At 45.3% G+C, this 14,030-nt stretch overlaps 1 protein-coding gene across 1 annotated transcript in view; it reads right to left on the reverse strand.

Annotated features, from left to right (window-relative positions):
• The window catches only part of PRKAR2B (protein kinase cAMP-dependent type II regulatory subunit beta), a 131,208-nt gene extending 124,492 nt beyond the window's left edge, over positions 1 to 6,716 (reverse strand). The window contains exon 1 of the mRNA XM_083182974.1: positions 5,498 to 6,716. Within this exon, the coding sequence (XP_083039100.1) occupies positions 5,498 to 5,768 (271 nt within the window). The 5' untranslated portion in view covers positions 5,769 to 6,716. The remainder of the gene's footprint in view (positions 1 to 5,497) is intronic.
• Between the last annotated feature and the right edge of the window lie 7,314 nt (positions 6,717 to 14,030).

Consider the following 14,030-nt stretch of genomic DNA (forward strand, 5'->3'; position numbering starts at 1 on the left):
GCTCATTGAGCCGGACCTGGTTCCAAAAATACGGGGGACAAAAAGCGTAGGGGTCCCCCGTATTTCTGAAACCAGCCCCGGACTCTTGGACCGGTCCTGGTTCCAAAAATACGGGGGACAAAAAATCTGGGGGTCCCCCGTATTTTGAAACCAGCACCGGGCTCCAACAGCCCGCAGTGTCATGCCACAGCCGGGGGACACTTTTTACACAAGGTCCCCCGGCCGCACCATGAGCACCGTGGCTGGTCAGCCTTGGACGGGGTACCTGGAGGAGTGGGGACCCCCCCAATAAAGGGGTCCCCCCCCCAGGCTTCACCCGTCCAGGGCTGAAGCCCGGGGCTGTCACCGGCGTCCCTGGCCATTGGACGCCGGCCTGATAGGGTTAAATTCTCATTCCTAACATTGCTTAATACAGGAGAACTGCAAGTGCCAGCAGACCTCCCCCGCAGGCTGGGACTTGGAGAACCACAAGTCCCAGCATTCGGGCCATTAATGGGCCCGCTGGGACTAGTAGTCCACCTGTAAAAAGAATGTTAAAATAAAGCACACACACAGAAAAGTATAACTTTAATACACCCACATCCACACACCTCACTTTTACACCCACATTCTTACCGATCCAGGATCCAGCGCTGGTCTCTCTGCAGCAGAGCCGAACAGCCCGCACTGACAGTGGGCTGACCAGCTTCCTCCGATGCAGCTAACAGCTTCTGTCGCGCTGTCCCAGCACGACACAGACTGAGAGCGTGATTGGGCGATGCGTCTCCATGGAGACACATAAGCCGGAGACGCTCTCAGCCTGTGTCGCGCTGGGACAGCGCGACAGAAGCTGTTCGCTGCATCGGAGGAAGCCGGTCAGCCCGCTGTCAGTGCGGGCTGTCCGGCTCTGCTGCAGAGAGACCAGCGCTGGATCCTGGATCGGTATGTATAGCGGTGTAAAAGTGAGGTGTTTGTGTGTGTGTGTATTAAAGTTATACTTTTCTGTGTGTGTGCTTTATTTTAACATTCTTTTTACAGGTGGACTACTAGTCCCAGCGGGCCCATTAATGCCCCGCATGCTGGGACTTGTGGTTCTCCAAGTCCCATCCTGCGGGGGAGGTCTGCTGGCACTTGCAGTTCTCCTGTATTAAGCAATGTTAGGAATGAGAATTTAACCCTATCAGGCCGGCGTCCAATGGCCAGGGACGCCGGTGACAGCCCCGGGCTTCAGCCCTGGACGGGTGAAGCCTGGGGGGGGGACCCCTTTATTGGGGGGTCCCCACTCCTCCAGGTACCCCGTCCAAGGCTGACCAGCCACGGTGCTCATGGTGCGGCCGGGGGACCTTGTGTAAAAAGTGTCCCCCGGCTGTGGCATGACACTGCGGGCTGTTGGAGCCCGGTGCTGGTTTCAAAATACGGGGGACCCCCAGATTTTTTTGTCCCCCGTATTTTTGGAACCAGGTCCGGCTCAATGAGCCCGGGGCTGGTTATGTACAGGAGGGGGGACCTCACGCCAATTTTTTTTTTTTCAATCACAAAATCGCACATTTCAAAAAAATCGCAACTTTTCATGATTAAAAAAAAAATCGCACTTTTCATCCCGAAAATCGCCCTACATCGCATTTTCTCGCACTTTTCATGCCGGAATACACACCTCATTAAATATTCGATTTCTGGAAAAAAATGCGATTTTAAAAAACGGCGATAAAGGGCGATTTGAGCAAAAATCGCATTTTCGGAAGAACGGTAAACACAATAAATCTCGCCCACTATGTCTTTTATAACACGGGAGAAGACGGATGTTACTAAGTTTAAGGTCCGGATCTGACTGGACAATTGGCCAATGTTTCTTGACCACTTTAACGAATTCAGGGCTACTATTAGTATATGTATTGACAAAAGGTAAATATGTCTGCCCAGGATCTACCTGATCTCTGGCTCTGGAGGCTAAAAGCTTTTTTTCTATCCATCACAGTCACCTGTGCTTTGGCATTTATCAACTCGTTCTTACGATAACCTTGTTTAGTAAATTTGTCAACCATTGCATTCATTTGTTCTTCCGCTTTCACCTCACTGGAATTAATCCATTTTACTCTAATTAATTGTGAACGCGGGAGACCATGAATGGTGCCCGTCGGATGGCAACTAGATGCGTGTAGCACATTATTTCTGTCTGTCTCTTTCGCAAAGAGACTGGTATTTAACAGACCCTCTGCCGCTTCTATGTGGACGTCCAGAAAGTTGATGGCATTCTTGTTAAATTCATAGGTGAATTTTATAGGACTAGATCCTTCATTATGGGTATCAATAATGCTTTTAAGTATTTCCGGTGGACCCTTCCAGATAATCAATAAGTCGTCAATATAGCGGGCATAGAATAGTATCCTACCCACCATATTGACATCAGAAAAAAAACACCTCTTTTTCTATTTTGAACATAAAGGGGAATTTACTAAAGGAAATTTGTAAAAAATAGGTGTATTTGTATCCAGAAATACACTTATTTTTGACATTTACAATCCCGAAAATATGGCAATTCGTATTCGTATTGATAGCACATCAATACGAATACGAATTGCCATACTTTCGGGACAGAAAATGTCAAAAATAAGTGTATTTCTGGATACAAATACACCTATTTTTTTACAAATTTCCTTTAGTAAATTCCCCCCATAGATGTTCGCAAATGAGGGAGAGACCGAAGCCCCAATTGCACACCCAACGTTTTGTAAATAGAATACATCTTTATAAACAAAGAAATTCCTTGTGAGCACTAGTCTTAATAGCTGAATCACCAGTCCTATCTCCGGACCACTGTAATTTGGGGTGTCCATCAAGAACTGCTGCAGAGCCAGCAAGCCCTCCTCATGTGGTATTGCAGTATATAGACTGCTTACATCTTCTGAAAATAGCCATACATCATCGTCTAGCTTGGGAATCTGTTGTAATTTTATCACTGTCTTGCACCACCAGGGCACCCCCTTTGTCTGCCGTCCTTAATATCATTGTTTTGTTTTTAGCCAGATTATCCAGTGCCATACGTTATAGTCCTATATATTGTAAGCTTGCAGCAGGGCCCTCTAACCCCTAAGTCTGTCTTTTGTTACCCAGTTTGTTTTATCACTGTTTACTATTGTAAAGCGCAACGGAATCTGCTGCGCTATATAAGAAACTGTAAATAAATAAATACTTGCTTTTTTAGCCCGGCACTCACTTGAAAAAAAAAATCAGCCTGGGTGCCCTCTGGAATAAATTGTAGTATACGGCGCAGACACTGGCAGCGACACTCCCAGGACTTTTTTATAGTGCTTTTATATAATCCGACGTTTCTGGGTTCTGGGACCCCATTTTCTAGGTGTTGCTATACACCTTGAAAACGAGGTCCCAGAATCCCCGGGAGATGCGGTCTGTGTGCTCCTACCCTGGTGCCCTTCGGACAATATTGTATAGAATAGCGATGAAACAAACAGCGGCACTCCAAAACTTATCAAAAAATTGTATTGTGGTCACTAAACAGGCATATCCAAGGTTTCGGGACACAAATGTCCCTTTGCCAAGGTGCTAGTTTATATATATATATATATATATATATATACATATATATATATATATCCCTCTAAAAATAAAGTCTGCTAAATAAAAATAGTTAGTACTAAGTAATGACAGCTATCCAATATGGTGTTGCAGTTTACACTTTGATCCAGTAGAAGCCAGTAGAAGTATACAAGGTGAAGAGCTTTCATTAACTAAACTCTGTAAACGGGGACATACAGTAGTTACTTTCATATGAAAGCGGTGTTAATACAAATAAAGTATGTGTACCTGTTTGGATATTACAACCATCCACCTGTAACTGTGCGAGATTGCACCTCCCATTCACCTGACAAAAGCAGCTTCTGACATTTGTGCAATCAGCTGTGTGCCGCTCAAACTCTACCAAATTTGCATAGATACACTTTTACTGTACATGGCCAATGCTTTCCATCCCTTCCCTTCTCTCAAAGAATGTACAAATGAAATGCATACTGTTGTACATATACTAATGAATGAAACCATTTCCTAGACACGTGCAGTACAAACTTTGGTACTTATATGTTAATTGGGCACCCACTAAGCTATTTGCTTAGTTTTCCACGTCCGTTCGCCATGCTTCGGGCATGGTGGCTCGCTGCGCTCGCCACACTATTTAAATAAACTCCATGCCAACATGGATAGTGGGGGTATGAGCGTAGTAACTATAGTGGGTGCCCAACTAACATATCAGTACCCAAACTTTTATATTTTACGTTACCTTAACTGGCATTAGCTTCTTACACTTTACACTGTATAGAAGCCTTTTTATGTTCCATTTTTAATATATAATAGAATATATATATAATAGAATATGCTATGTTTTTGTTTAATACCTTATAACCCGGCCCTGGTTTTTTTACAAACAAAAAATAAAATAAAATAAAGTCGCCTCACCTTTTTAATACAACATCAATTTTCAATAAGTATATTTAAAATAAAACTGTAAAAGTAACAATTTCATTACATACGGTATATTCCTTTTTACACCACCATCTTTGTTATAGTGCCAATTATTGTATGCATTTTGAGGCCAGAGATAGAATTTATTATGTTTACATGGGATTAGTTCATATTAAGCTTTAAAATACCTAGCAGATGCTTCCATTCATTATAAGCAAATGCTACAATCAGTGATTGGCTGATGGATCCCGCACATCCTGAAAGAAAATACTCCAGCCCATTTTACAAATACATATATGAATGAACAACAGTTCAGCCAAATAAAATACAGCATCAATCACCTAATAAAAATGAAAACAATCAAATACTACAAAAAGCAATAAGCTCTGTGGATAAGAAAAAAAGAAGGGTGTGTTTGTGCATACAAGCAGATTCATATTTTAGGCTCTATCTAATTTTTCCTCCATTTTAATGGGATATGCACTGTGTAACATACATCCTTTCTAAGATACATCAGCCAAACTCTCCAATTACAGAAGACTGTCATCACTAGCCCAGTTCATGTCATCAGTCCTGCTTTTATATAGGGTGGGTGATGTGAGCGGAGGCAACAGACAAGTCTTGCATACATTTTTCTCTTCTGAGAATATCCTCGTATTTTGAATAGAACCTAGATTTAACCATCAATGGATTCAAGAAGAATGAGGCAGTTTAATGTTGTGTGTGTTTTTAATAGGCATTGTTTAACTGGCATACATGGCAATTAATATATACCTGCAAATACTAAAAAGAAGCAAAATAAGCTATCTTTTAACAATGCAATCCTAAATAAATAAGTAGGCCGGCTGGATGAATCGACTGATGTGAATGCAGATGGTGCTAGTGGCTCATGGATTACGGTCTGCAGATTTATTCCTAGACTGAACAAATTCAATGTACTGTAGACGGTTTTTTATACAAAAGGAAGTGTACAGATACCGCTCACATGGAAAAATGCCTTCTTCTGAGAGCAGAAGAAAATGTAATATCACTAAATGGCACTCACCAACAAATTCTTCATCATAATCCTCATCTTCCTCTTCATCTCCATTTTCAGAGTCGGTTTGCATGGGCTCGTCTGCAAAGTTGACCCCTTTTGAGTGTCTGTACGGTAAGTCTGTGTCATGACTTAGTGTAGCCCCTTGGCTCTGAGACTCCTTGAGCTGGGAGAAGTACTGCAGGGCGAATTCCAGCAGGTCTTCAGGCTGTTTCCTTAGCACCTCCACTGTAAACCTCTGCAGCAGCTCCGTCAGCCCCTCTGGGATTTCTATACTCATTCCTGGGGCAACGATCAAATTAGGGATTTAGGTGGCAAATAAAAAAAAATTTAATATCTATATAGAGGAATATCTAAAGTGTGTATACTGTATATTTATAGCACAGGGAAAGCTGCAGATTGTGCTTCTCTGGAAGCAGCTATACAATGACAGGTTGCCCAGGTAGGGAATGTGGAAATAAGTAAAAACATAGGGGAGTGCAAGAGAGATAAAATAGCCACTGCAATATGTATACTGCTCCAGGGGAGAGATGCCAGCTCACGTGGAAGAGCACTGTAACTCCCTGGAAGAGTAATTACACTTTGGTTTTAAATGAGAATTTCCCTAAATACACATATATCTAGAATGGGGGAGTCAGTAAGGTCCAGCAAAATAATTGTGTGGACACAAAAAGGCAGGAACCAGTGTGACAGGATTGTACTGTATGTATACAAATGGATCACACAGAGGCAAAACTGAGGATGGTCCACAAGCACTGAGGAAGTGCATTAGAGGTTACTGGTGCAGGGACATCAATCCAGGCAGACTCTGCAGGAGGGAAGACAATCCAGGGGATTTGCTCCTGCTCCAGGCTGGCACACCACTGTGCTACCATACAGAGTGGGTGATGGAAAAGGAGGAGGCACCAATCCAGAGGTCCTCAGTTGCTTAGATTCCCCATTTAATTACATCAGTGATGCAGAATACCTTCCCACGCCGCTGCTTGGATACTTGACAGGCAGCCCGCTCCCCAGTGCTAGCAGCAAACCCGCGGGTGGCAACAACAAACACTAAATCAGCAGCATACTGGTACCCAGCACCGTCATCATGGTGAGAGCCGCCGCGGCGATGTAATCCTGCCTGCTGCCCGCCGCCCTCAGTGTAGTAGTAAGTGCCCGGACACGGGTTGCAGCAGCAGCAGGGCACACTAGCATCCTCCGCCTCCTGCCAACGCCGCCTGTCAGCTACTGATGCGCCCGCAGCACACATGTGACACCACCCCCCCTCCCTAGAAACCATGACAACCAACTCTCTGTGACTGCGTCTGTACAGCGGCCACAGCGCGGGAGAGTGTTGCCGCCGGTTACTACGAGACGTCACTTTCCACGATTATTATTATAATAGCTCAGGAAACGCTCTCTATGGCCCACTGTTTCTCCAATGTGCCCTCATTTGGGGTATGGGTGAAAACCGGACCAGGACAAAACCCCCGGACCGCCGGACTGGATATCAAACTCTGCATTTTGTAGCTTGTAGCCTCTGGTCCGGGGGGGCTGCCTGTCACCAGGTAGAGGAGGAGTGGTAGAATAAAGCCTCCCTGTATGGTCAGGGCCGGTGCAAGGCACCGGAGCGCCCCAGGCGAGTCGGGGTGGGGGTGCCCCGGGGGGGGGGTACCTGTCCTGCGGCGCTGTCCGGGGGAGGGGGGGTGTACCTGTCCTGCGGCGCTGTCCGGTGCCGGGGGAGGGGGGTACCTGTCCTGCGGCGCTGTCCGGTGCCGGGGGAGGGGGGTACCTGTCCTGCGGCACTGTGTATTTAAAGCTGGCGGCGGAGGTCTCTGCAGTCCATTAGAAATAACAAGCGCTATCCGCCGGGCTATGCGGAAGCGCTTCAGTTGTGAAAACACTGGCAGCACGCTGATTGGCTGAGATCAGCGTGCGCCGTGCTGCCAGTGTTTTCACAACAGAAGCGCTTCCGCATAGCCCGGCGGATAGCGCTTGTTATTTCTAATGGACTGAAGGGACCCCCGCTGCCTCCGCCGCCAGCTTTAAATACACAGCGCCGCAGGACAGGTACCCGGGGGGCAAAATGACGCCCTCCAGTGGCCGGCGCCCTAGGCAAATGCCTAGATTTGCCTAGTGGTGGCGCCGGCCCTGTGTATGGTCCGGGCATGTAGCAAAAACCGGACGGTCCGGACCACACGAGTAGGCTGTAATCTATCTCCCCTCCCCCATGTCCCTGGTGATAGCTATCACAGGGACCCCCTGACAGAACACCCCCCGGACCGGACCCTACAAGCTCCGGACTGCAGATTTTGATGTTCTGTCCAGCAGTTCAGAGATTAGTCCGGGTCCGGTTTTTACATAGTCCCCCTCATTTGAGACTTGTTCTGGTGAACAGCCAAAAATATCACCCAAAGGCAGGGCTTAATGCATACCCTCCAACATCTGAAGGGCAGAAACCGGCACACATTCGGAAAGGGGCGTGGTCTGGAGCAGGGGTTTCCGAATGTGTACTGGCCATTTTTTCCCATATATGTATTCATTAACTTAACATAATCCAACATAAAAATACCAGCAATGCTTAGCCTTTTATTTTAAACTTAGAGCCAGCCACATCCATGATAAATAAAAAATCATCTGTGCCACTCACTCGCTTCCTGCCCTCACCACTACTCCCGTGGCCACCAAACCATATGCACACTAGTGTCCAGAGGCTATGCCTCTACAAACATGGCATGCCTCTGAGTGTAGGAGAGTCCGCAGTGCATTCATGCCTACCTGACCCTCTCCATTCGGGAGAAAATGCTCTGCTCCTGGACTTCCCTGGTAATGTATGATTGTCATCACCTGTGGTGAAACACCTTTACCTAGCTCCCCAAAGGTGATGGCAATCATACATTACCAGGGAAGTCCAGAAACAGAGCATTTTCTCCCGCATCAAGAGGGTCAGGTAGGCAAGTGTAATAATGATATTTATATAGCGCTTTTCTCCCAATAGCTCGAAATACAAAACAAGCTTAACAGTGGATGTCAGTGAAATGCTTGAGTAAATAAGTACATCTTTAGTCTATTTTTAAAGGATTCTACAGTGGGGGCTTCTCACACTGTGCGAGGAAGAGAGTTCCATAGAGTTGGTGCAACAAAGTTGCAAGCTCGACCCCCAGATGAATTCAGGGAAATTCTGGGTACTGTTAGTAGTCCTTCAGTGGATCGTAGTAATCGAGTAGGACAGTAAGGAATCAGAAGCTGCTGCAGGTACCTTGGGCTCTGGTCATGTAGGGCCTTGAAAGTGAGTAAGCCAATCTTGAAAACGATTCGCCATTTTACAGGTAGCCAGTGAAGGACGTAGAGAATGGGAGTTATGTGGCTGGAGCGCGGCTGGTTAGTTAATAGTCTGGCGGCTGCATTTTTTACCAGCTGCAAGCGGTGCAATTCTTTTGCTGGAAGACCCAGGTAGAGAGCATTGCAGTAGTCTAGTCGTGATGATATAAATGCATGTATGACTTTAAGCAGGTCTTCTGAGGGAATTAAGTGATTGATTCTGGCTATGTTTCTCAGATGGAAGAATGAGGATTTGATTGTGACTGACACCTGATGTTTAAGTGTCAGGCCACTATCCAGGACAACACCAAGATTTTGCACATGATCTTAGTTTTTTAGTGCTGTGCCCCCCAGCTTAAGACCTGTCAGTTGGCTATGCTGTCATCTTGTCCTGTGATTTATCATCAGGACTTCTGTTTTATCTGGTTTCAGTCTCATCCAACTGGCACTCATCCACTCTTGGAGCTCAGCTAGGCAGCCATTTAAGGTTGTTATTGTGTTATCGGTGCCTGGAGCAAAGGACAGGTACAGTTGGGTATCATCTGCATAGCAGTGGTAGACCAGGCCATGATTATGTCACCAAGTGGAAGCATGTATACTGCAAAAAGCATGGGAGATAGTATAGAACCCTGTGGGACACCACAAGACAACGGCACTGGTGGTGAAGAGTATACTCCCGATGAAACTCTCTGTGACCTGCCAGCAAGAAATTATTTGAACCAGCTAAGGACTGTGCCACCCAGGCCACAGAAATTCTTCAGGCTCTCAATTAGAATCCCATGGTCAATGGTGTCAAATGCTGCAGAGAGGTCCAGAAGGATTAGGATTGAACAGTCTCCTCTATCCCTTGCATTTAGAAGATCATTGAGCACACATACCAGAGCTGTTTCTGTGCTATGCCTTCTCCTGAATCCTGACTAGAATGGATCATAAATGTTATGGGTTGACAGGTGGGTCTCTAGTTGAGTTGCAACCACTTTCTCAATAATCTTTCCTAGAAAAGGAAGATTAGATACTGGCCTGTAGTTGGTCATGCAGTCATGGTCTAAATTAGATTTTCTAAGAAGTGGTCTGACTATTGCTTCCTTTAGTGGTTCGGGGAAAACGCCTATCTGCAAAGAGCATTGAACTATTTTTGCGAATGCAGGGCCGATTATTTCCATACACCCTAAAAGAAGCTTGGATGGGGCAGGGTCCAGTTCACAAGAGGAGGGACACAACAGTCCGGAAATTCCAGCAATGTATTGTACATCCACATGGTCAAAGATGTTCCATGAAGGCAGGTGTCTTAAAGCAGGCTTGGTATGTTGGTACTCCTTTTGTGTCACTGTGGGGATTCCAGCCCGGATGATAGATACTTTATCTGCAAAGAATTTAGCAAACTCATTGCATCTTGAGGGTTATATCAGGCTGCAGGCATGCTGGTTTGCAAAGCATCTCCACTGTACGGAAAAGCTGAGCGGGCCTATTTTTTGCTGTCATGATCTCATTTGATAGGAACTCTGTTTTCTTGCGGGTGATTGTTGATTGGTATATTCCAATGTGTTTGATTAGATTTAATTTATCGGTACTTGTGTATTATCTGGGTGCCCGACATATCGCATCGCATGCCACTTAATTAAGGCATGCGATGCGATTGTACCCGATTTGAGGCTTTCCCGGGCAGAGTATACAATTTTAATATCGCATCACATGCCATTATAATGGCATGCGATGCCATGCCATGCGACGCAATTATACCCGATATTACATTGTACAGGCACCCTGATGCCTGATTCCAATGTTAAATGCACCCCCAGACCCGATTTTTAATTGTACACCCACCCTGATGGGTGGTTACTATGTGAAATGCCCCCCCCCCCCTCACATTGTTAATGCCACCCCGATGTGATTGTACCGGATTTGAGGCTTTCCCGGGCAGAGTATACAATTTTAATATCGCATCGCATCACAAGCCATTATAATGGCATGCCATGCGATGCCATGCGATGCCATGCAGCGCAATTATACCCGATATTACATTGTACAGGCACCCTGATGCCTGATTCCAATGTTAAATGCACCCACAGACCCGATTTTTAATTGTACACCCACCCTGATGGGTGATTACTATGTGAAATGCCCCTCCCCCATTGTTAATGCCACCCCAGTATCAACGCGAACCCGAAGCGTGGCGAGCGCAGCGACATACAGTGACATACCCCCACTATCCACAACAGAGTGGAGTTGATTTTGAGTTGATTTTATATAGTGTGGCGAGCGCAGCGAGCCACCGAGCCCAAAGCGCGGCGAGCGGCCGCGGAATATATGTGAAGTAATCCGTGTCCCCTCTGCGCTCACCACGCTTTGGCCTCGGTGGCTTGCTGCGCTCGCCACACTATATAAATTCAACTCCACGCCGACGTGGATAGTGGGGGTATGAAACGGGCGGAGGACGCGTACCGCCGCTCCTCGCTGCGCTCGCCACGCTTCAAGTTGGCGTTGATAGTGGGGTGGCCTTAACAATGGGGGGCCATTTAACATAGTAATTACCCATCAGGGTGGGTGTACAATAAAAAATCGGGTCTGGGGGGCATTTAACATGGGAATCAGGCATCTGGGTGCCTGTACAATTGAAAATCGGATCCAATCGGTGCAACGCGATTTTTGGTTGTACAATGAAAATATTGGGCGCCCAGATAATACACAAGTACCAATTTATCCTCTGCCAGGTTTGTCTTCCTCCATCGTCTTTCAAGTATACGACCCCTTTTCTTGAGATCACAAATACTGTTGTCAAACCAGGGTGCTTGATGGTGTGGTTTGCAGGGTCGAATACGCACTGGGGCTATAGTATCCAGTGCCTCTGTCACAGCCCTGTTATAATAATGGACTAGGGAACATGGATCTTTACAGGTCCCCATTACTGCCGAGAGGTTCAAGTTAGCTGTCATAGCCCTCCTTGGGCGATATTTGGTCAATTCCATGGGCAAAGGTCTATTTTGAGGGGTTGCGACTGAGAACCATATTGGGTGGTGGTCTGACCATGTGACTGGGTTTATCTTTAGGTCAAATACTCCTAATCCAATCTGGAAGACAAGATCAAGAGTGTGACCACTTTTATGTGTATCAGAGGGGATGACTTGTGTGAGCCCGAGAGTATTCATTGTGCACATGAGATCTTGGCCAAGGCATGAGAGCTCATCATTGACCCATGCATTGAAATCCCCAAGCATGAGCCATCTTTGGTGCTCCAGAACTAGCCCAGCAACAATATCTGCAAACTCTTGTAGAAATGTCTTTCCATCTCCAGGGGGGGCGGTAGATGAGAAGTACTCTGAAACCTAATTGTGCAGAACTCCGGGCAGCAATGCACTCAAATGAGTGAGTCATTTCCATTGGGCAGACCTTAAGTTTTACTGCTTTTTTAAAGCAGATGGCCACCCCGCCTCCCCTGCGGCCCAGTCTGGGATTGTGAATGACAGAGTAGTTTGTTGGAACTGCAGCTTCCAGGATAGGTGATGCATTTTCATCTAGCCAAGTCTCAGTAATACAGGCTAGATCTGATGATTCTATAAGGTCAGCAATTGTAGCAGTCTTGTTTTTTTAAAGATCTGGCATTACAAAGGACGTACCTGATGGGACATACCAGAGAGCCTGCAATTTTCTTTAAGTTGTGTGTGTTGGCACCTTGGAAGTCATTCACAGAGCGAGTATGCCGCAGTGCCCTGTTTAGCCAGTACAGACCTTTAAAACACAATGCTGTACCGGCTAAATCGGTACAGTTTGAGGGTATGTTATACCACTTTCACACTGCCTAAACGTTTTAAAAATCTGTATTTTGAAACGGTATTTAAACGGGTCTGAGCCTTCACATTGCAGTAGATTACTGTTTTAAATACAGTTTAAATACCATTTACATCAGTCAACCCGTTTAATCCTCTGAACACGTTTCAAGGTAGAATGCAGGGGACAGCCTATCACAGGTCAATAGTCTGCTGATTTTACTAAATACCGTTTCAGAGCCATTCTCACTGCATAAAAAATGGCTCTGAAACGTGTAGGTTTTTTGAAATACTGGTTCTCTTTAACCAATAAATTGATACTGCTTTCACATTGCAGAAACGGATATTGACCCTGTATTCTTAAATGGGACTTTAAAACGGGTCTGAACCTTAAGACCTTTCACATTGCAGGTGAAAACCGTTTTAAAAAGCATTTAATACCATTCACACATTTAACCCGTTTAACCCCCAAGGGACACGTTTCAAGCCATAGAAATAGAGCCATTCACATTGCCTAAAAAACGGCTTTGAAACGTGTAGGACTCTGCTTTTTAAACGTGTTGAAATACCAGTTAACTTTAACCGGTAAATCAACTCTGGCACTTTCACACTGCAGCCTTAAATGTTTTAAAATGGAAAAAAATGGCAATATACCGTTTTAAAAGTGCAGTGTGAAAGGGGTATGACTCTGGTGCTTTCCAACTGCAGCCTTAAACGTTTTAAAATGGGGAAAAAAAGTCAATATACCGTTTAACAAGTGCAGTGTGAAAGGGGTATTAAAGTGGTCCTATAGAGGTGGTGGAACTTATTTCATCTGCCACCTACTTTATAAAGAGACAATGGTATCACAAGGAAGGGGTGTGGTCACACATCAGAACCCATAATTCATCTGACACCACATGGGGGTGGGGGAAGTTTGATGCATCCTTATGGGGGAAGGTGGGAGGAGGTTTGATGCATCCTTATGGGGGGAAAGTATCAGCACATTTTGGCCCTTATTCTGGTTCTCTTGCAAAGGCAAACTCCTTCTAAAATGAACAAAACCATGTGCACTGCAGGTAAAGCATATGTAACATCCAAATCATGAATATTATTTAAGTTTCTTTTGTATTGAAATTACAAACATTTTAAGGCTAGCAATTATTAGCACCAGTTTTACCAAGACAGACTACAGCGACTATCACTATATTGGAAAGATGGGTTTTCCATACATGCATCCTTATGTGTGCAGTAACCTGCATTGTTTCACACAAATAAAATCCAAAATATTCACAAATATGATAGGTAAAGGCCAATCATTTAAATTCACCCTGCACTAAAAAAATATTTATCAGTTAGCTATTCTAACCAAAAGTTACCCCTCTACACTTTTCATTCACACTTCTTTTTCCATGGGATTTAATCAGGGCAAACCTGTCATCCATTACATTTCTCTCATTGGGGCAGATGTATTAAGCCTTAACAAGAGATAAATGCAA

This window comes from Crinia signifera, chromosome 4, assembly GCF_055691185.1.
Source record: "Crinia signifera chromosome 4, ASM5569118v1, whole genome shotgun sequence".
Lineage (NCBI taxonomy): Eukaryota > Metazoa > Chordata > Amphibia > Anura > Myobatrachidae > Crinia > Crinia signifera.